This window comes from Zeugodacus cucurbitae, chromosome 3 (assembly GCF_028554725.1).
Source record: "Zeugodacus cucurbitae isolate PBARC_wt_2022May chromosome 3, idZeuCucr1.2, whole genome shotgun sequence".
NCBI lineage: Eukaryota > Metazoa > Arthropoda > Insecta > Diptera > Tephritidae > Zeugodacus > Zeugodacus cucurbitae.
The window spans coordinates 38,901,705-38,925,705 of record NC_071668.1 but is presented as its reverse complement, the minus strand read 5'-3'; the positions used below and the strand labels follow the sequence as shown (position 1 = coordinate 38,925,705).

At 34.1% G+C, this 24,001-nt stretch overlaps 2 protein-coding genes across 5 annotated transcripts; one reads left to right on the top strand and one right to left on the bottom strand.

The window, feature by feature from the left end:
* Positions 1–905: 905 nt before the first annotated feature.
* Positions 906–11,367, bottom strand: LOC105220303 (transcription initiation factor IIB). Of its 4 annotated transcripts, XR_008470202.1 has the most exons (7): positions 11,011–11,364; positions 10,537–10,951; positions 7,183–7,417; positions 6,989–7,110; positions 2,026–2,231; positions 1,331–1,361; positions 907–1,255 (listed from the first exon to the last, which is right to left on the bottom strand). XR_008470202.1 is itself a non-coding variant. In XM_054226412.1 (6 exons), the coding sequence occupies exons 1-5, from the start codon at positions 11,028–11,030 to the stop codon at positions 2,070–2,072; spliced, it is 954 nt and encodes a 317-aa protein (XP_054082387.1). In that variant the 5' UTR covers positions 11,031–11,365; the 3' UTR covers positions 906–1,361; positions 2,026–2,069. The 4 variants fall into 4 exon arrangements, 3 of the variants coding, with proteins under 3 accessions (XP_054082387.1, XP_011195045.1, XP_011195043.1); XM_054226412.1 differs by having other exon boundaries at positions 906–1,361; positions 11,011–11,365; XM_011196743.3 differs by lacking the exons at positions 907–1,255; positions 1,331–1,361 and having other exon boundaries at positions 1,556–2,231; positions 11,015–11,367.
* A 5,273-nt stretch (positions 11,368–16,640) lies between these two features.
* On the top strand, positions 16,641–18,919 carry LOC105220304 (uncharacterized). The gene is made up of 3 exons (XM_011196744.3): positions 16,641–18,330; positions 18,387–18,480; positions 18,543–18,919. The coding sequence occupies exons 1-3, from the start codon at positions 18,296–18,298 to the stop codon at positions 18,822–18,824; spliced, it is 411 nt and encodes a 136-aa protein (XP_011195046.2). The 5' UTR covers positions 16,641–18,295; the 3' UTR covers positions 18,825–18,919.
* The last annotated feature ends 5,082 nt before the right edge of the window (positions 18,920–24,001 follow it).

Below are 24,001 nucleotides of genomic sequence, written 5' to 3'. Positions count from 1 at the left end.
AAACAGTTACAAAAATCAAATAGCAGTCATCGTTTTCATTTTTTTGCTTCTTGGTTCGATCATGATAATAAGTCGGCAGTCGTCGGCAATCGCAGTCGCAAAAATTGATGTACTCGACTGTTTGCAGATTTTGATTTCTGTTGCTATTGCTTTTGGTGAGCAGCTGTTAGCGTCAATTTTTAGCAGTCGTCGGCAGTCGCAGTCGCAAAAATTGATGTACTCGACTGTTTGTTGATTTTGATTTCTGTTGCTATTGTTTCGGTGAGCTGCAGCTAGCGTCGACTGTTTGCTTCATGTGATTTTTTACGGTAAATTTTTTGCCCGTTGCTTGGTCGCAGTCGACTTGGAAACATTTTGTTGATAAAATTAATTCCCAGCTTTCAATACATTGGAACTTTTTGAAAATTAATTTTACATATTTTAATAACATATATTTCGTATATATGCTTACATTCCAGAACATTTGCTATTTTTTACTTAAATGCATAAATATGTAATCATACTATTTACTCCGTTTTACTCTTTTAAATATCTTTATGAATTGTACCTATATGCGTTTATTGCTTCTTATAAATAAATGTGCTATGTTCGTGACCATGGCTATATATAACTTGTTAGAACAAAGTTAATATATGTATGTACCATTTTATGAGACTGCCGACGACTACCAAAAATTGACGCTAGCCTGCTGCTCACCAAAAGCAATAGCAACAGAAATCCAAATCACCAAACAGTCGAGTATAGATACATAATACACCCCTATTATGTAATTTTCCAGGTTCTTTAAAATTGCCCACAAGAATCATATTGAACAATAAATACATTAATGTACAGACAACTTGTTATTTCAGGACAAACGCACAAATAAGAAATAAAATTTACCAATGAACACGATTTTAAATTTCAATGAAAGTCAATATTTCCCATGTCTTTATGTTTTATTTCTCGAATGCTTTCACAATTTTGAGCAATGCTACAAAATACTACAAACTGTGCTTACCAAAAATATAAACATAGGTTTTTTATCTGCATATTCTAGGATATTGTGATAAGTATGAAAACTTGTTTAGTAGCCAGGGCAATTACTCTGGCGACTACACTTCAGTAGCATTACACCAAATGAAGTGTAAGTTTAGAACCAACAGCATTAGCGACCAGATTCAGGAGTACAGCCCAGATTTATGAATTACTCCAGGTTTCCAGGCTATCCGCCACGCCGTCCTTATATAACCGCTAGTATGTAAGTATTTCTCCTCTAGTATGCATTATGTGGTAAACGAAATTTTTTAGGTTTAGTTTTATTTTTTTAGAATTTAATTTATTTTCATACCTGGTTACACGATAATACTTAACTGAACTTTCTTTGAATGAGTCACAATGTTTGAAAGAAAGAATATATACGATTAAATTAAATTATTAGAGCGAATAATAAATATACTTAAAATGACCTAAATATTGTTTCTTTCTTCTTGAAAAGGTACAAACAATTAAACCATTAAGGGGCACACCTAGTGTGAAATATTGATATATAGTTCTCCGTACAATGACCTATCGATTTTTGATCTGATCAAAAAATCTAATTTTGGCATTGACCAAAATTTTTGGTAAAATTCGACTATTTTTTTTTAAACGCCGCCATATTGTCAATTTTTGATTTTTTTTATCGTAGATCATTGTACAGACAATATTATCTAGTTTAACGAGAATTTTTTTTTAGATTTCATCCACGGAGAAGACCGGAATCACTGCAGCAAAGTGAAGTGCAGTGAAGGACCTTTTTTCGCGCCGTTGGAGATCGACTATAACTTAAAAAATATTTAATTTTTTTCTTCAAAAATTTCACTGTATATTCTTGAAACATGTATAAATATATTCTTAAAATTTTTAAATAATTGATAAAAATCACCTTTTTTAGGCTATTACTCTAGGTGTGCCCCTTAACAACCATTCGCTAGCTCAGAACTAATTACTTTTAAAACTAATTTTATAGATTAACTATAAATTATAGTCTGTGTATTTAATTACTCTAATGTTGATGGCTACGAAGGATAAATATAAGGCTATACATTCTACATTTGTGGTAGTTGATCAATAGGAGTAGTGAACTTGAAATCCTCAGGAAATAGCTTCAGAGCGTGTGGATACATCAATTTATAAGATTGCCTTATCGTTACATCGGCCACACCTGCAATGTCACCAATTTCTTTTTGACTACGTTTATGTTCGGAAGCCTAAAAATAAATATGTATACGCTTTAAAATATAAAAAATATTGCATTTACTGCTTCTATATCTCTACTCTAAAAAATAACGTTTGATTAAACCGATAATATGCTATCAACAATTCGTTTGTAAATGAAACACAATTAAACCAAGAAAAACAAATAAAAACTATGTATACAAATATTTGTTAAAAACTTATAGTTTGAGTATTGTAACTTTGCGGTATATTAATGTGACAAACTTTTTATGATTGAGTTACACAAAAACCGAGACGTCATAAACGAAAGAAACGCAATTTCGTCTTAGACCAAGAGAAAATAAAATAATTCACATATAAAGTTGTATTATTATTATTTTTAAAATTATTAGTAAAATATCAAGGTGGTATTCGAGCAAAAAATTCATTTAGAGTAGCCAAAGCTAGTAATCAACATCTATAGTTTGTTTAATAATATTTTAAATATCTTAAGATTGCCAATATAAATGTTTTAAAATAATGAACCAAAAATTCAGTAACGTTACGAATAGTATGAATATTAATTCAATGCTGTTTAAGCATATGGATTTAAATTTCCACAATTTCTTGGACAATAAAAAGTACTTTGATTTGTTATCCAAATTTATCGGTACCCTTAGATTAGTAGAGATACCTAATACTAATTCACATTTTTATACTAGAATATTAGAATCGCCCTTTTATAAAACATTATTAGCGATACCATACATATTACATAGAAAAGTAACACAGAAGTGCACTTACCTCATGGAAATAAGTGTATGCATATGTGTTTTAACAAAATTATTGATAACTAGTAACCAAAAATATTTTAAAACAACTTAAATTTTTTTAAACTTAGTAATGAACAAGAAAAGAAGGGCTTCGGGTGTAACCACCAATTTTATACCCTCGCAATTTATTTATTTAATTTTATTAATATAACACACAATTTAACTCACACATACGGCATATATATGGCATAAAGTCCATTGAAAATTTGGAAAACCTAATATTAGGTATATGGGAGATAGGTGAAGTTATGACACGATTTCACTCATTTTCGGCACGGAGACATATTATTAGAAAAAACGTATTCCGTCTGAATTTCTTTAAAATATATTTTTTAGTAAAAAATTTGTTAGAAGAACTGAGGTCCTCATGTTTGATATATGGGCCTTGAATACTTATGGTCCGATTTCGGCAACGATGACACACTATAATTGGAGTATAGTGCTGACTTTATATATTGAAAAGTAAACGATTAAGATCGACTTCAAAGTTCTTGTATATGGAAAGTAGGCGTGGTTGTGAACCGATTTCAACTATTTTCTTAACATATCATTGGAAAGCCATGAAGATATTATGAACGTAATTATATTAAAATTGGTCTAATAGTTTCGAAGATATGGTTTTGACCCATAAGTGGGCGAAACCACGCCCATTTAAAATTTTGCATAGCATTTTGAGTGCAGCTCTTCTCTACCATCTTTATAATGCAATTAAATGTTTCTAGTGGTTTTCCTTGCTGAATTAAAGCAGTTTTAGTAGTTTTCAACATAACCTTGGTATGGGAGGTGGGCATGGTTATAATCCGATTTCCTCCATTTTTAGATTTATAAGGAAGTGAGTGATATAGCTAGTATTTTATGAGATATTTACAAAAAAACTTAGTAAGAGGCGAGGTCACGCCCATTTTCCCAAAAAAATTACGTCCAAATATGACCCTTCCTAGAAGGAACTCTTTTACCAAATTTTACTTTCATTGCTTAATATATGGCTTGCTTAGAGCTCTAGATTTTCGGTTATCGATTCGTCATTTTATGGTCGTAGCAGTGGTCCGATTCTGGCCATCTTCGAATCATCTTATGGCGCCAAGATATAGGTGTACCAAGTTTCATCAATATATCTCAATTTTTACTCAAGGTATATATAACCTTATATCTAACTCGTTTAGGTTTAGGACATACAAACAACCGTTATGTGAACAAAACTATAATACTCTCTTAGCAACAAAAAATATAATACATAAATTCTCAATAAGAAATAAGTATGTATATGTGCACTTTCACCTAATGCTCTACTTTGCTACAAATTAAGGTATTGATCAGGGGTGTTGTGGAATCCAAGACAGATTTGCTGAATGTCAGAATGGCAAACCAATTCTGATTTTCATTGGTATCACAGAATCTGATTGGATTTTCGTCTTTTCGAATATAAGCAAACCAATATTCGAATAAGCTGTTCTGCTATTTATTCATGGGGAAAAATTAGCAAGACATGTATTTGGAATTGTAATCATATAATAAGTTCAAAATATTCATTAAACCCACAAAATTTAATCAAAATGAGAAATTATTTCAGCTTTTATTTTATTTGGTAATGAAATTAGGGCGAAAAAATGAAAGTTTTAAGAAATCGCAGTAATTCGCTTTATGCTCAAAGGAAGTCAAAAATAGTTATTATTTTTATGTAATGTACATATTTAAGTGTATATATATATGTATATTCGAGGAAATTTGTATGGAATTGCCTTTCAATGCCACTTCAAGAGTTCGAGTTATGGAGAACTTCGAGTTATAGAAATTCGAGTTATGGAAGGAAATTTGTATGAAATTTGATTTTTAAACGATATTGCCAATTTAAAAGTTCAAGTAATGGAGATCTTCGAGTTATGGAAGTTCCACTGTATATTGTTTAACTTTTATATAAAAAGTTAGATATTTCCATGATCTAATCTGAATTACTTATTTTGTAAAATTCTTAGAATATTTAATTTTTTCCGTTGAATTCAATAATTACGTCATTTAGCGTTCTTATCTTATTTTTTAATAATAATTATATTTTTCCAATATACGGCAAAACAAAATAAATTTGAACAAAATGTCTCAAATCTGTCAGCCCTGAAGTTCTTGGTTTGTTTCTGATAGTTAAACCGATAAAATTGGTTTCCATGACACCTAAAACTAATAGAATTTCAGATTCGAACATCAAACCAATAATATCAGAATTCATGACACGAACCAGAATTTTTTATCGGTTTGATTTCTGATTCCGACAACTGTCAGATTCCACAACAACCCCGAATATATTATTTTTTCATTATCGTGTCCACCAATTTTTAATTCAGAATAAACACATTAAATATAATTCCGGAGAGCCTGAACTTATTGGAATTCAATAGCCCCAAATGTCGGCAATGTCGAAATGATCGAAAAAGCAACTTGGGCAACAGGCTCTCCGAAGCTATATATGCGTTTAATCTGAATGATATTTAATCTCCATGCAGGGCATTGCCTTTTCTACAGGAAAGCGCCATATCTCTCAGCTAAATCGCTTCCCAATGTTGAATCCTATTGAAATTATAAAAATGTTCGATTCTTCAGACACAAATTTCTTGGAAAAATATCGAATTAATATATTTACTTTTCCGATATTGAAAAAATAGTATATTAATTTCTTATTTGTACCGAATTAGAGCATTATGTGAAAGTGCACATATACTTATTTCCTATTGATAATCTATAGATTATTTTTGTTTCATAACTAAATTAAAAAAAACACCCATATTATGTATCTATAATAGCCTGAGTCCAGTAGCCTTCAGTCTATCGTAGCCCGAGAAATACATTAAGAGAGGCTACTGATCACCATTTTTTGCATATTATCTATTACTATCAACCCTCATTATAGTTTTCAATATGTCAAAAGCAGGCTACTGATCAAGACCAGCTTCTTCATCCATAATGAAGTTTTGAGTAAAGCAGTATATATGTATATTGAGATGGCGAAGAAATTGTAAATACAAATAAACAATTAAATTAATATATAATTGAATGAGTTGCTTTTTAAATATTATTTAAAATAAATGCAAAACCATTCGGAGGTACAGTGAAATGGCTTTGCAGCCGAAATAAATAGATTCAGGTCTCAACATACGACTGGAAAAGAATGGCAGGGGCTAATATTTTAATAATACTATATTTTTAAGCAATTTGTAAGATTTGATTCACTTCTGTAGGTATAGATATTAATATACAGATATTGCGTTCTTTTTTTAGGTGTTGAAATGTGCACAATTGTTTCATTCATACTTCGGATTACACCATAAAATTCTGTTGGATTATTTTATATGTTTTGGCATATTTTATTTTGCGTAAATGTTGCCGCTTCCCTTGGCCTTTTTGATAGTTACCTTCAGCAAAGCATCATAGTGCTACGCAAATCTTCATAATTAGAGGCTCACAAGTTGATCGGTTGAGGGATGAAAAATGAGGCCAACAAATATGAAAACGCTTTGTTTGATATACCGAAATATTTTTCAAATCTATTTGAAAATATACAAAATATAGTAAACATAAAATAATTCAGAACTACTGATCATAGTTCTTTTTTATATTATGATTCAAATAAAATACTTTTGTTCACGTATTTGTATTTTAAACTGCTCAAATCGTCACTCACATTTGAAGAATGCTGCCAAATAGTTTAAAAATAATTGTCAAAAATGTGAACTCAGGGAGAACTCAAATAGATTATCGTAATATGAAATCTAGACTCAGTAGCCAACGCAACTACACTGGCGACTATTCGCCAGTAGCATTACACAAATTACACAATTGGGGTGTAAGTTGTTTTAACATATTTTGGGTTACTTGTTATGAAAACTTTCATATAAAAAAATTAATTGTTACCTAAGAAAACCACTGTGTTTAATGTTAAAACACATATGCACATATACTTATTTCCATGAGGTAGTGTTTAAACAAACCTGAGAAGCCATATAAATGGCTGCGGCAGCTACTGAAATAGGTGATCTTCCCGGAACAATATCCATTTCGACAGCTTTTTTAGCTATGTATGTTGCAGCTCGTTGTACCATATTTGGAAGGTCTAAAGTAAACGAAAACAATAAAGATTACTAATTATATTTACAAGTATATCTATTATTTAATTAATAATTACCAAGATTGGCACAAAATCTAGACATGAAATCAGCAGTTGTAATTAAGTCAACACTTGTTTCAAGTGCTTTTAGGGTCAACTTAAAGCAACGACCAATTTCTTTTTTGCTTATTTTGCTAACGGCACATATTTCTTTAAAAGTACGAGGAACACCCTCTTGTCGGCAGGCAATATACAAGCACGCAGATGCCTTAGCATCGTTTGACCGTCCTTTGAGATTTTTACCATCATGCACCTATAAATGAATATATAATTTATGCACAGCTTTTAAATTTTAAGAATTTTGCATCTTTGGACCTTTTCTACTATTAATAATAATATACGAAGAGGATCAAACAATTTCATGTAACCATTGGCCGCGCCGATAAACTGCTTCATCACAAAGTGAAAAAGTAAAATTGCATTGTCTACAATTAAATTGTCTAAGATTTTTGTTTATCTTTTGTACATATTTGAAATATATATAATAGAAATACATTTAAGCAATAGTTAAGCTTAAAATGTATATAATTTTGTCTAAAACACAAGAAACGTCATTATTTACATCAGTTACATAACACAGAGATAATACATAGTTTTATTCACCCAACGGTTGTTTGTAAGTCCTAAAAATAAACGACTTAGATATAGAGTTATTTACACTAAAGTCATCAGGGTGACCAGTAGAGTTGAAATACGGATGTCTGTCGTCCGCAGTCTGGTTGGTGTATTGTGCTAGTTCGTTAAAGTATTGTAGGAATGACCTCTTGATGCACCTGGTGCTCTGACTCTTTCGTCCAGTTGGTAAAAAGGGCCGCCACGGATTTCGCAGGTGCCAGTGCCAAGCTCCTCGCAGATAAGAAGCGAGAAAGTGATAAAGAATACCAGTTCGCGATGACATTATGGTGCAGTCATCTGCGAAGGAGGTCACTGAAATTCCCTGAGTTTAGATGTTTTACTTCGATCGATAATACGGATGATTGCCGAACACTCAGGTAGTTCACGATCAATCTATTCAGCTCCGAAGAATGTGTTGTTCGTTCAATGTTCTAGTAGCGTTAAGTTATGGAGAGTTATCGGGCGATAAAACTCCCCTTGGTTGGCGGGTTTCCCAGATATCAGTAGTGTGACCACTTTTTGGCATTTTGCGCAGCCGTCTGGTGACACGCCTTTTAGTCTTGTCAACCGGAGGGTGCAGTATGAACTGTCGGCTAAAATAGCTCGCGCACCTCTCCGGTTCCGAGGAGGGGTTGGCCAGAGCTTGCTCACACCGGGGAGAGAGACTACAGGACTTCAAGTACTCTACTCCGGCTGGTATGAAGCGAGCAGTAGCAGCGGCGATCACCTTGCGGAATTGACGTTCGCCAACGTGAAGGTATTCTCAGTGAATTCAGTGAAGCCGCCACAGTTAACTTTATTAAAGTTAACATATGTGCGGTTGCCCGCATAAATAAAATCGGGAGGTTTTTCAATTGAGATAATTATGGGCAGATGATCTGATGCAAGGGTTAGCATAGGTCGCCAGGTTATGCAATTTATCAGACCACCGCTAGCAATGGTGATGTCGGGCGAACTGCTGCAATTGCTCATAATTCTGAGGGAGGCTTCGTCATTCATTGTGCAAAATGTCGAATCGTCTATCTGTTCTGACAGTCCCATCCCTCTCCGATCATTTGACAGGCAAGAATGCCAAAGATTGAATCAAAGTACTGTTCTTTTTCTGCCCGTTTTACTCTTTTTTCATACTTTTCAATTCAAATTGTGCTTTTGCAAGTGATCATACGTGAGTTTTTCTAAGCGAATATTCGTGAATATTTCCAAGTGATTTCCGAATTGTTTTATATAAATTCCTTAACGCTATCTTTTTTTAAAATGAGTGGAAGTATGTTATTATAGAATTTAATTTGTTTAAAATGTTACGGATGTCTTTTAAATAGATTGTAACGAGCCATCGACCAGCCGAGGTGTTGTTAGAAAAAGGAACGTTTTGACTGCGTCGGAGGCCAAAATGATGTGGAATATCGAAAAGCAATAGTGCAGTCGGAATTTTTAGATGTCGGAAGGGTACTTGCCGTACGCGAGCAGTGTCTCGAGCTATATATAACCCTATATCTAACTCTTATATTTCTTGGTGACACAAACAACCGTTAGATGAACAAAACTATTATACTCTGTGCAACAGGTTGCGAGAGTATAAAAAAACGATAATGGCTTTTTTATCGCAAAATCGTGCTTACATTGGGCCAAAGTGTATTCAACAAAGTGAACTAAGTATTTGACATACCCGCTTTTGACAATAAAATAGTAAACAATACATGTATTTGTTTACATTAATCCGTCTTTTTTAAATTTAGCAATATAATATATATTGATAAAATTGTTTGCAATTTGTCAGTTGGAGCACAAAACCTTAGTAAATTGCTTCCATGAGTTGTTTTGCCTAAGCAGAAAGTATTCGGCATTTTCTTTTATTCATTTAAAAAATATTTTTTTTGGTTTGAAATTTGTTTGCTTTTGAATTTCAAAATTTGAATTTTTGAATAAATGTATGGGTTAAATCAATGGCAACAAACATGTCACATTCGGGTAAAAAATTGTGATATGTCATATACCTGGTTCACTTTGTTGAATACACTTTGCATTGGACATCTACATTTGCCAACATATGTTTGAATTTGTGATATGCCCGCATATAACGCACTGCATCGCCTGCACCGCATTTGTCGTGTCTACGCTGGATGTTTGCACAATATCTGATATGGCAACACTTATTACTTGTCAAGCTGCAACCCTTTTTGTTATTGTTGAAATTAAGAGATTTGTGTAAAATGTTAAATATTTATTTAATGCAGAATATGAAGAAACAATGTGGTGGAGTATAAGTGTAAAATAAGTGCATAATATTAATAAAATATATACTGAATATTGTGAAAATTCAAGATAAAAGTTGCACTTTTTTCAACTTTAAGTGCGAATATCTCAAAAACTATAAGCCAGCTGCAGCTAAATATATATTCTTAATCTGGAGAACGTCCTCTTTCCAACGATACCCATTTTATTACCGAAAGCCTGGGATAGTATACTAAAGCCGACCCGTAATTATTCTATATATTACACTATACATGTACAATTTTTGCAGTAGAGTAAATTATTTTTGTACATTATGTAGGCTACTGTCCACAGAATTTTGGAGTATTTGTGTCAGAACATTGTTGATCAAGTTTAAAAAGAGATTTTTTTGTTATTAAAAAGTTTGGAATGTATAAAAAAATATAAAAGAAAAATTAACTTTAATCGAGAGAAGATATTCTTTTATGAAATTTTGTAAATTTTTCGGGTAATAATTAACATACACTAATACACTTTTTCCCTTACCTGTTTAAAGAGATTATTAGCGCGATCGACTATTGTTTTCGGAAGATTTATTCGATCAGCCATTGTTGATATTTCCTTGAAGGCTGAAATCAAAGATCTATCGGAACTACTCATGGTGCGCCTATTTTGATATTTTGGTGCCCCAAAAGCGTCATATGATGCAGATCCTGTTCCTGGTCCGATTATTGTTGACAGATCTCCCCCACCAAGCAATGGATTTTCAGCTCCGCCAACACGGCTTGGATCAACTCCACTTTTTTCATTACTAAAAGTACGCCACTCCGAGCCAACGTCAATAACGCGATCACCTACTACAAGTCCACATTCTGAGCAAATCATGTCACCAGCCCTGTAATCCTCAATTAATGGGGCTTCAGGATGAGCATAGCAACACAATTTACTAGTGCCGTCGGATCTATATACAGGGTACACCTGCTGCATTAAAGATAATGTCAAAACCTATCATGTACTTACCTACTATTTATATTTGACATATCTAGTCTAATATTGGATATTATATGTTTTAATATTACTTTGATATTTTCGGACAAAACTTGAGCGCATTAATTAAAATAAAACCTCTAAAATCACCACGGTAGTAAAGCCAACAACGAATTCGCAGAAGCAATGTGAGTTATCTTGTCAAACACATATCCAGCAATAGTATAGCGACTGTGCACAAATTGCTTTGACCAATTGTTCATATCTATATGAACGTGAAACTTTTATTACCTTAATACCTTAGACAGCCATCTAATACATATTGTTGTATGCTTTAGAAACCATATGTGTATCACCGGTTTTCCGAATTTTGTTTGAAAGCAAATGGTGTTCCGTACTACAATAGAGTTCTAGAAACCATTGACATTTTGTGATGTTGTGAAATATACTGCAATGGATTGCATTGAACACACCGAAAGCTTTAAGCTCTTCTGCCACAATCAAATGTTTTTTGACATTTTGATTTCTGTATGTCAAAATTAATTGAAATAAAAAAAAAAAAACAAAATTTGAAAAAAAAGATATGAATGATGTGATTTGTTTCAGCTGATGGATGTAAACATAGTACAATACTACAAAAATAAAATGTCTACATTTTTATCACGTAAGTAGTCATCTTTTCCTTACATTAGTTTTGATAATAACGTTAATCATTACTATTTTATATATATAATCCAAATATATATTATCAACTTAAGATTGACTTATAATCATCGACTTATACATACATATATAGACAAATATAAGTTAACACCAGCGTTCGCATAAACGGTGAACACCCGAAAAATGCTGACCATGCGTCAACAAGTCAACGCATGACAACAACACCAGCAAAAGCATAATTGTAATGATTTACATAACATTAACAACAAAGTCCGAAAAGTGCTGAGCATGAGTCAACAAGTCAACGCATGACAACAACACCAGCAAAAGCATAATTGTAATGACTCCTATAACATTAGCAACAATGTCCGAAAAGTGCTGAGCATGCGTCAATAAGTCAACGCATGACAACAACATCAGCAAACACATAAAGTTAACAGTTGCATATTCGATTTCAATTCGATTTCATTCCCATCGAATTGCTGACAATGCATCCGCAAGCTTGCTAGGAATAACAAACAACTTCTGGAGTCAAGTTACATCAAAAGTGCTTTGATCACGCGGCAGCAACTGCTAGTGTTTAGGGAAGTTAGGCATTTAGGCGTAGTCGCCGCTAATTTGTAAAACCAAAATTCAGTTGTTATAACTCACTCAGCGATATCGGCTCTACTTGCATAGCAAGTAATAAACGGAAATCAAAAACTTAAAATCGTGTTTGATTAATTGGCGCCCAACGTGGGGCTACGAAAAAAGAAATATCCTCTGAAAAGGATACGTGATCGTGGCCGTGGGTTCGGACCCATACGAAAAAAATCCTTATAAAGGACACAGTAATTTTTTTTGTTTAAGTGAAAAACAAGTGATAGAGGATAATCATGGAAAGTGATAGAACAAGTGATCCTCATAGAGGATATATAAAAGTGAAGAACAAGTGATCCTCATAGAGGATTGTTAATAAATGAGAAATAAAATTAAAAAACAAAAGTGATCCTCATAGAGGATAGTAAAAAATTAATAATCCTAAAAGAAAAAAAAAAACACAAACTTTATTAGGCATTGCACGCCAAGCCGAGGCGTAGCCATCGGGGGATCATTAAAAGAAAAAACCAAAACCAAGGAAAGAAAATAAGAAGGTTCCAGTCTCCTGAAACATTCACCGAGGGAAATTGATATAATTAGTTAACATAAATATGTATCGAAAACTGTAAGTAGAGTGTTTTATGATCATTATTTTACTTGTTTTAGCGCCTTTCATTTGTTGGGTTAATTGTGTTAAAATTTACCTTTAAATAAAAAATTATAAAAACGGTTTGTACAACCGATAACAAAAAATTAATAAAAGCTGTGACTCTCCACCTTCGGGGGACCCTCCAGCTTATAACAAATAAATTCTCTGCGATTCACCACCTTCGGTGGGACCCTCCAGAGAATTATAAATGTAAAAATAATTAAAATAAGCTTTTAACAATAAGAAACTGTTTGTACAGCCGATAAACAAAAATAAAAAAGCTGCGATTCACCACCTTCGCGGGGACCCTCCAGCTTATAATAAATAAATTCTCTGCGATTCACCACCTTCGGGAGGGGAATTATAAAGAATATAAGGCCCATACGGTCCATTTAATAAAAATTTATCAAGGTAATGAATAAAATGTCAGACTGGGAGGCTCTACCCAGCAACATAGATTACGACAAAATAAATAAAATTGTAGGAGACTTGGACAACCTAGACAAAAGGACCGACAGGAAAAAAATTGTTGAAAACTACTTCTACAATCAAAAAGGGAAAATAAATTGTATGAACATAGTATTCAATTATAAAGGGGGAAAAATAGCGACATTAGAGGAATACTACAACAAAAAAACTATAGAATCCGAAAGCGTGGCAATGATCCAAGTTTAGAAACATTTCTATAATTAAATACAAAACGATAAAGGATAATAAAAATATTAAGTAAAAAACTTATAGTGAGTGATAGGAAGTCCTGGGACGAACAGGAACAGATATTTGATACCTTTCTTTCCTTTATACCTTTTTGTGATTAAATCTATCAATGGATGCTCAAACTATTCAAGGGCTGCTTAATGCTGCAGTGCGTACTGCAACAGAGCATACCCGACGGGATTTTCAACTAAAAATAGACGAATTAACTAATAGATTGTCTCGAATGGAAACAACTCCTCGTGTGGAGGAATTTCAACCCGTAATAATTAAATCTGGCATTACGTGAGACGAACCCTTGGATTTAGTTAAAAGTATGACAGAATTTAATGGAGATCAAGCGCGTTACGTATCTTGGAGACAAGCTGCCCACACCGCATACAAAGTCTTTGAAGGATACGAGGGTAGCTCACGACACTATCAAGCCGTGGGTATAATAAGGAATAAAATTATAGGTTCAGCGGATATGGTATTGTCCTCATTCAATACGGTGCTAAATTTTCACGCGATAATTGCGAGACTAGATTTTACATATTCTGACAAAAAAGCGATCTATTTGATCGAACAAGAGCTTTCAATGCTCAGTCAAGGGTCATCATCAGTTGTCAAGTACTCTGATGAGATCGAACGTAAATTAACTATGTTAATAAACAAAACTACAATGACTTATAGTGACAACAAACCACTTACCTGACAACAAACCTCTGCTTGTGGACAGCATTTTTGTTGGCAATGTGTGGATTATTTGCGGTAGTGGGCAAATTTGTTGAGACTTTTTGTTTCTTCAAAGTTTTGTTTCTAATGCTTTGAAGCTCCTTGGCAACAATACCTGTAGTTTGCCGGATGGCTTTCGCCACAGTTACAGCAATTGGGTTTTTCTGAGTTTGGTTTTTGACCCTCGATGGTTTTGTGCTTACGACGTTCAGAACTTTTAAATCTTGTTCTTTTATTGGGCGTGTTTGTTAATCTTCAAAGGAATACCATGAAGCTCCGGAAGCAGACAACATTTTCGTCACCGATCTATAGTCATGACTTGATGTGACACTAAGTTTTTGAATGTCGTTATTTAGGAGTTTTAACTAGTACAAAATAACTTTTGGGAATAGCTTTAATTTGGCTATTTAGTTCTTGATAATCAGAGATATTTGAAATCATAATGGGCTGAGGCCGTGGTTCATACTTCGGTTTATAATTTTTAGCTACGGTGTGGTTTTCACCTTTCGATGATATTGCATTTTCTTTTGTAATCACTTCTGGTGAAAGCCTTACGCTTTTTACTAGGACTTTTGCTTTTCTTTAAAATTCAATCTGTTTCCAGAGCCAATTCCTCTTCAGCAGTTTCGTATTGCGATTGGCTATAATTAGACTCAAGTGGGCGATTATTTTGTTCTTTATGCATTTGATTTTCAGCTTTTAATTGTTGGCATAATTGTTCTATTTCTTTCAAGTTTTGTTTTAGCGCATCTATTTCAGAAACTAATATTTTCTGTTGGCTTGTTGGTATTTCCTGACCCTCCCATGGGTTGGGGTACGAAGCAGTTATATTTTATATTACCTTATATGTTTAATAAATAAATTATTTTGGATTTCTGACCACAATCTTCAGCAAGGATTTCAATGCTACAACTAATGGCAACTCTGTCTTTGCAATAGTTATTGCAAATAAATATTTCATGGTATACTTTTAGGAATCTATTTTTACCTTAAGGTTAGTTTCCAGCTCTGCACAATTAAATGTTGCTTCAAATTTTCAAATAAAAGCGATCGTCGTTTTTCATTTAACAATGTGGTGTAAACGGAAAAAGATCTGTCAACGTCCACTCAAGTCACTGGACAGTATTTAAAATTAGCAACTTCCAACGGTGTTAAAGAATGGATGAAGTTATCATTTTCCTTCGAGTTATTGAAAATAATTCTTTTAATTTTGCATAAAGACGTGTAGCCTTCGTTTCTTTTTATACTCTCGCAACCTGTTGCACAGAGTATAATAGTTTTGTTCACAGAACGGTTGTTTGTGTCACCAAGAAATATAAGAGTTAGATATGAGGTTATATATACATAAATGATCAGGATGACGAGTGGATTTGAAATCCTATCTGTCCGTCCGTCTGTCTGTCCGTCTGTCCGTGCAAGCGATAACTTGAGTAAAAATTAAGATATCTTAATGAAACTTGGAACACATATTCCTTGGCACCCTGAGGAGGTTACTTTCAAAAAAATCGGTCCACTGCCACGCCCACAAAATGGCGGAAACCGAAAACCTATACAGTGTCATAACTAAGCCATAAATAAAGTTATGAAAAAAATTTGGAACATAGGATCGCATTAAGGAGGGGCACATTTGGATGTAATTGTTTTTGAAAAGTGGGCGTGATCCCTCCCCCAAATAGGTTTTTTGTATATAACTCGCAAACCAATAAAGATATATAAACCAAACTTTCTGCAGTCGTTTATTTTTGCCATTTCCTTATACAGTTCAAAAATGAAAGAAATCGGATAATAACCACGCCCAGTTCCCATACAAAGGTTAGATTGAAAATGACTAAAAGTGCGTTAACTCACTAACGAAAAACGTCAGAAACACCAAGTTTTACACAAGAAATGGCAGATGGAAGCTGCACTGAGATTTTTTTACAAAATGGAAAATGGGCGTGGCGTCGCCCACTTATGGGTCAAAAACCATATCTCAAGAACTATTCGACCGATTTCAATGAAACTTGGTTTGTAATAGTTTCCTTATATCTCAATGATATGTTGTTGTAGGCCAAATCGGTTCACAACCACGCCTACTTCCTATATACCAGAACTTTGAAGTGGATCTGAATCGTTTACATTACAATATATAAAGTAAGCACTAGTTCTAAAAATCGCCGAAATCGGACCATAGGTTTTTAAGGCCCCATATATCGAACACGAGGACCTCGGTGCTTCTAACCTAATATCATGGTTTCCAACTTTCAATGAACTTTATACAATATATATGACGAATATGTGGGTCAAATTGTGTATTACATAATATAAATAAGGTCAAATAAATAAATTGCGAGAGTATAAAATGTTTGGTTACACCCGAACTTAGCCCTTCCTTACTTGTTACAACTGCATTTAATTTTTGCAAGAAGCGTTTATCCTCGATTTGTGTTAATGAGTGATTTACAACTTCCATGACGTCAATACCTTCTTGCAAAGATAGGCCTTTTGTTTGCAGCTTTTCAACCCCTGCACAAAGGCAAGCAAAGTTTGATTTGATAAAAATAAGGTCATTTTTCAGATTCTTATTTTTTAATATTTCTTTAGTTCGACGAATAACGTCTGAGTCGTCATTGCTGAGTTTATTAATTGCTGAATCTATGTCGTATAAATGATCGCAATAATATTCAGCCGCATCAATCCATGTACCCCAACTCTGGAAAGTCTGCCCTGAATTGACGGCGTCGAGACGGTGCCTTAAAACAAAAAATATTATTGGTAAATATTTACTTAATTTGTTCAAATTGAGGTGATATGCAGCAAAATATGCAGCGAATCATTCAGGAATGCTGCCATCGTATTGGCATTAGCGGCTTCTACAACGCCAGCGATCAAAAGGTAAGACTTTTCCGCACTTTCTTTGGTGCCATCCAAAATTCCAAAAACAAAATTCGCAATCAATCTTTGCTCAACGTCAGTCGTTTCGTCAATGGATATCCAAATGTTTTTGTCGCCAACTGCGGCCCGCATTTTTTCTATATTTTTTTCGTATAACGCAGGAACATACTTTAGGCGCAAATTTGTAACACTCGGCACTGTCTTGTTAGTATATTTTTCAAGAAACTCTATAACAGGTGGATGACGTGCTTTTTCCAATGGTATATTTGCGCTATTTATTCTCAACACTTTCTTTCAGCAGCAATTGACTTTCGTTTTTTTCTGAGCGCCTCTCTACACACAGTTTGTGTTTGTGTGTTTCAAAATGTTGTTTCACATTGAAAGTTTTACCACCAGTTATAGAGCAATTACAATAAATGCAAAACAAAACAGACTTATCTGTTCGCAGTATGCCTTTGTACTGACTCGCCATACGCGAGCAGAATTCTGTTTTCGTTTCCTATTCTTTAGGCATTTGAAATAATAGTACACCAGTCAAAACTGGTTTCACACGCTCATAACAAAAAAGATAAAAATGTAGTTCACAGCTGTCAGCGCGGAAAAAATAGTGGTTGAGTTGCCACATTTCGTCAAATAAAGTAAAGGCTTAAATACATTCGAAGCCTCTGCGAGAGAAACATGAATGTGTTTAATCGCGTAGAATGTGTTTAAAGTTTAACAAATATGCAAACTAAGCATGATCATCAAATTAAGCTTGGAAACTCTAAATATGCAAAATAAGCAATTATAAGCACAAGCTTAAAATAGTTGGCCCTGGACATTACTAACGTTTTGCATTCAAATAAAAATGCTGTGGAGCAGGCCTGGGTCCACATAAGCAATTCCCTTGGCAAAACTGGCAAGTGTATATAAATTAAACTTTTATTTTATGAATCTCTTAACTTGTTTTTATTTTTTATGTTTTATTAGTTAGTGAGTGCAAAGCTGGGTGGATTAGCTTACGGGAGAGCTATCGCTATCACGCCAAAGTGGCCCGCAAGCACAAAAGGGGTAGCGCTGGCGGAGAAACGCTGGAAGAGCCTTTGTTTTCTGTTGAATACTGTTGATTGGGAGTTTGCTGAAGAAATGGCAGTTTTGCCAAATGTATCACAGAAACGAAAGTAAGTATATTTAATATTATTTTAAAATTTCATGAAGTTATGCATTGTTTTCGCAGAACTTTCACAAGTCCAGCTTTTGAAGATTTCCATTCATCTTCCCCCATAAATAGAGCGGATGTGGAGGAGTTAAATGTTCCGCAATATGGTTATGTAAGTGTATATAATGTGCATGTAAATGAAAATGTTTTATTTTTTGTATGTGTATTTTTCAGAATCCAACACCCACCACAAGTAAGCGGACATTTAGCGGAAACCAAAATGATGAGCCATGGTGTCGATTCAATAACATCTTAAAGAAACAAGAGGATTTGGTAGCAGGAAAGAACAACTCACCATATGCACAAGTCCTTGCTGGTTTTGACTGGTTGTTGAATAAGCTTCCACGGTCAGTTGGTGATGATATGTGTATGGAATTTAACAGTATGCTGTTACAGCAAGTAAATAAACTTAAAACAAAAAATAGAATAAGGAACAGAAATAAAATTAACAATTAACTTTTTATACACTTTTACCTCATGATTAGTTATGAAATAAATAAACATGAAATTTATAAATATTAAACTTATTTTTTAATAAAAAACATATTACACTCTTGATGCTCTAATGGGGCATTTGTTACGACTTACTAGGGCTGTGTCATCCGCAAAAGTGGATGTCAATACGTTATTAGCTATTGGAATGCTGTATATATTATGTACAAAGTAGGGCCTAATACACTGCCCTGAGGTACACCAGCCCTTATTGCTCGTTCTTCTCATATGAAATCTGCACTTTAACTGTAAATTTCCTATTTCTAAAATATGACTCCAATGTTTTATGCAATTCGTAAGGTAAAACGTTTTTGATATTCCATAAAGGCCTTCATGCCAGACCTTATCGAACGCCTGAGTTACATCGAGAAAAATAGCTGAACAGTACTCTCTGTGTTCGAATGCCTTCCTGATTTCGTTTGTAATTCTATTCACTTGCTCTACTGTGCCATGTTTAGCACGAAACTCGAATTGGTGGGTTGGTATTATATTATTTTCGTGGAGGAAAGGAGACATTTTTGATACTAAAACTTTTTCGAATATTTTGGAAAGACATGGTAAGAGACTTATTGGTCTGTAGGAAGACGGACTCCCCCGCGGTAGGCACGTAATTCATTTAAAGGGCCTTCTTTTTGTATAGTTTCCCATTCTCCTGATTCCCATACGATGCCGTCAAATCCAGAGAAGGTAGGAGGATTATAAGCCGGTCGACATTTATTGATCAGGAAGTTATGTAGTAAGCAGCATGCTGAAACAAAGTAATACCTTTCTCAGGCGAAGCCATTTTGCACTTAAAATTCCAAACGCGTTTTCAATACACCGTCTTGCTCTACTTAAACGATAATTGAAAATTTTTTCCTCTTTGGGAAGGTTTTTGCTGTTATAAGGCTTCAGTATACGTTTACACAGTGGAAATGCGTCGTCTCCTACAATGAAATATGGTAATTTTTTGCCATCGATAAAGCCGTCGGCCGGAAATTGGCAGCTGTCATTAAGAATGCTGATACCGAATCTCGAATTATACATAATATTGGAGTCTCCTTCACTTCCGTAAGCACCAATATCCAAGTATGTGAATTTATAATTGGCATCACATGTAGCCATTAACGCAATGGAATGGAATCCCTTTAATGAAAGCATATTAATAACAAGTAAGGAGAGGCTAAGTTCGGGTGCAACCGAACATTTTATACTCTCGCAATTAATTTTTGTAATTTTATTGAGATAACATACAGTTTGACCCAAATATTCTTCATAAAGCCCAATAGAATAACGAAAATTGGCATATATAGTATGTGAGGGCTGAGGTAATTCCTGAACCGATTTTACTCATTTTCATACATATACAGACACATTTACTTACTTTGTAATTATAAAATATGCTTCTACATTTTGGTGGGGCTTTGATAGCTATGTGTTTGCCAACGATAGCCCCGACGCAGTTCGGAAAGTTCCATTGTGTTCGGAAGCAATTACATATCTCCAACATCGTGTGTTCTGTCCACTCTGGTATTTCATTTTTCAATACGCAGCCTATTTGTGCTAATATAGTATATTATATATTTTCATAACATACTCTAGAACAATTGCAAACTTAGCTTTAGCTGGGATGAAATCCTTTGGTCTGCTATTTCGCTTTGGAAGCAGATGTGGCTCCAGCATCTCTCAAAGCTCATCAATTATATGCGACATGCGGAAATTTTCAACGAAACGAGCTGGATCATTCCTCACGTTTTCGAAATTGGTGACAAACCTCCACTTTTCTTGCCTAGAGATAAGGGCTCACCCAATGTCACATTTTCCTGCGATTTTTCTTGTTGATTCCAGATTCCATGATGGTCATGAACGCACCACAGTTCAATAATATCATCAAATTTAGGCTAAAATATAAGAAATATATTTGTATAAAAACTATAATTTGGTGAAATTGTGTTTAAAATTTACTCATCGTCTTCCATTCTAGAAACTAAAGAGCACCACCTGAAAAATAGATATAAAAAGTTAATCACGATATTTTTAAAAAAATTTAGGTAGCTTACCAATTACTCTTGCTTTTTTTTCAATATTTCCTTATTTATTGAATCTGCTTGTTTTTAAGCCTAACAATAAGTTATAAAATCTTAAATCTATTTAAAAATTAGACCAGCTCAAACGAGTGATTGAGCTGTATAAGTGAAACGTTGCTCTTTAGTACGCAGGCATATCCCTTCTTTTTAGACGTGTTTGAATGTACAAAAGCATTAGCCAATGGGTTTGGGTGATCACGGAGTTTAGATATATATTTCAATCTGCTGTCCTCTACTGCTTTCTTTACCATAGGGATATCAAGATCTTTATGGATATTTTCATTGCGAATGTACAATGGTGAGCACGTGATTGTTCTAAGCATTTTCGATTGGAACCTTTGTATTATATCAATATTAGTTGCACAGGTCGTACCCCACAGTTGAATGCCATACATCCAAATCGGCTTTATGACCGCATTGTATAAAAGTACTTTGTTGTCTAGGCTAAGTTTAGAGTTTTTATTTAAAAGCCTATTTAAATTTGCAGCTCTTATCTTCATGCACGTTATTTTACTAGACATATGTTTTCTCCACGTAAACCTTCTATCTAGGTAAATACCAAGATAGGTAACTTCATTCGCTTGAGGCACTAGAATATTGTTCATATTTACTGCTGGGCACATTTTTGGTCTTAGGGAAAATGTAACATGCTTGCATTTTTGTTCATTTACATTTATACGCCAGTTTGCTAACCATTCTTCGACAGAACTTAAGTGCTCCGTTAATATTCTTGATGCTATAATGGGGAATTTGTCACGACTCACTAAAGCTGTGTCATCCGCAAAAGTTGATGTCAAGACATTATTAGCAGTTGGAAGATCAGCTGTATATATGATGTATAGAGTTGGGCCTGAAACACTGACCTGTGGTACTCCAGCCCTTATCTGTCGTTCATCAGATATGAAATCTCCTACTTTAACCATAAATAGTCTATTTTTTAGATAAGACTCCAATATTTTATACAATTCTAAAGGTAGAATCTTTATAATCTTATATAAAAGGCCTTCATGCCACAATTTATCAAACGCCTGAGCCACGTCTAGAAATATAGCTGAACAGTACTCTCTGCTCGAATGCTTTTCTTATTTCGTTAGTTATTCTATTTACTTGTTCTATTGTACTATGTTTTACACGAAACCCGAATTGGTGCGTTGGTGTTACATTATTTTCGTGGAGGAAAGGAGACATTTTTGATAGTAGCACCTTTTCAAATATTTTAGAAAGGCAGGATAATCTGCGACTTTTTCTACGAAATTGAATAGTATCCAAAACTTAGAGTTGCATTGAAGAGCAAAGAGAGCACCTCTACAGCAATATTTGGTAACTCAATTAGCAATTTTGGAGTGATATTATAATGTCCTGACGACTTTTTTGGATTAAGTTCATTTATGATGCAGAAGGTGAAGTCTTAAAGGACTCGGGCGACTCATTGGCTGTGTTAGGTAAGATTGACAACTTAAAGTTATGCTTTGGGCAATTTGGTTGAAATACCTTCTCTAGGTGATTTGCAAAACAAGTAGCCTTTTCCTCATCACTTCGAGCCCAATTTCCACCCAAGTCTCGTATAGGCATGTTGGAGTCGACTGGTGGCTTCATGGACTTTTGGGCTTTCCTTAGTGAATTTTGCTTGCTTGAGTTTGGACACAGCTTCTTTATATATATTTCATTGTTGAATTCTTCCTCGCGTTTAAGCGCTTTTTTTAATTTGTGTACAGCAGATTTCAACTGAAGCTGAGTGGAAGGGGAGCGATTTATCTGCCATTCTCGTCTAGCACGTCTTTTTTTATTTACAAGCTGTTCTATTTCTCTATTGCTGATTTTTCTGAGACTAAGAGGCTTATAATTTTTCTTTGGTGTTGCCAAGACCGCTGCGTTAATAATTATATCATTGAGTTACCTTATACTTTCGTCAATATCTCCTTCTGTATTTATTTTGTATTCAATATTAATGTTAGCCTCACGTATTTTTTGTATTTTAGCCAGTTCGTTTTGTGAGATGTTAGGCCCACTTTCTTTTCAACAAATATGGGTTGTTAACATAACTTTATTAGTATAGGAGGGTGATCAGAAGATAGGTCAGTACCTGTATCTACTGTTATTTGCGATTTATCTATATTTTTGATCACAGCAAAATCAATTAAATCTGGTATTTTTTTACGATCACTAGGCCAATATGTTGGCTTACACGGAGATATTATTAGCGTTCCAAAAAAGTCTTTAAATTCACTCTCTGTAATTTTAAAACGAGGTGGACAGTATATAGCTGTCAGGTTTAAGTATCGGCAACGATTTTTTATATATATTGATGTAGCTTGTAACTGCGCTGTAGCATGAGATTGTAATGCGTGGTGGCGTAGTCGTTTTCTAACTAACACTACTGTTCCACCATGTGTCTTTCCATCTGGGTGATTTATAACATAGAGTCTATACCCCGGTATAAAGAAATTGTTTTTATTCGTAAGATGGGTTTCTGACAATAGCATTACATTTATATTATTTTAATTCAGAAATCGAATAAGCTCCAATTTATGTTGGTTAACACCGTTAGCATTCCATATACAAATGTTAAGTACGCTCATTTTTTACTTTAAAAAGTTTGCAACATTTGATTTTGTGCTTTGATTACCTCTTTAATCATATTTTGCATAGCACACATAAAATATGTCATACATTGAATAAGTTTTAAATCATTGTTTCAATGCTTACATTTGGTTGGTTTTGGGGCAATTGCATTTGTGTTGTGTTGCCTTTCACCACATTTGCCTAGCTCCCTTGTGTAGCATTATTTTTAAGAATACATTGATTTGAAATATGGACAGGGTTTTCAATAATTTCGTTTGAAGGAATATTTAGCATTTTTAAGTCTTTGTATACCGGACAACCCCTATAGTTTGCAGTGTGATTTCCACCACAATTACTACATTTTTATTTAAATCCTCTTTTTTACGAATACATTTTGATGTAGGATGCAGATCACCACACACCACACAGACACTGCGTAGAGTGCAATATGCTTTCGTGTGCCCATACTCTTGGCAGTTGGTGCATTGTAGAAGAAATAGTCCTTCTTTTATG

Coding starts and splice junctions, on each gene's coding strand:
- LOC105220304 (XM_011196744.3), top strand. CDS start 18,296: ATGGCAGTTTTGCCAAATGTATCACAGAAACGAAA. Junction 18,331..18,386: donor AATGTATCACAGAAACGAAA/GTAAGTATATTT, acceptor TTGTTTTCGCAG/AACTTTCACAAGTCCAGCTT. Junction 18,481..18,542: donor ATGTTCCGCAATATGGTTAT/GTAAGTGTATAT, acceptor TGTATTTTTCAG/AATCCAACACCCACCACAAG.
- LOC105220303 (XM_054226412.1), bottom strand. CDS start 11,030: ATGTCAAATATAAATAGTAG. Junction 7,418..10,536: donor CTAATAATCTCTTTAAACAG/GTAAGGGAAAAA, acceptor ATTCATTTATAG/GTGCATGATGGTAAAAATCT. Junction 2,232..6,988: donor CCATTTATATGGCTTCTCAG/GTTTGTTTAAAC, acceptor ATTTATTTTTAG/GCTTCCGAACATAAACGTAG.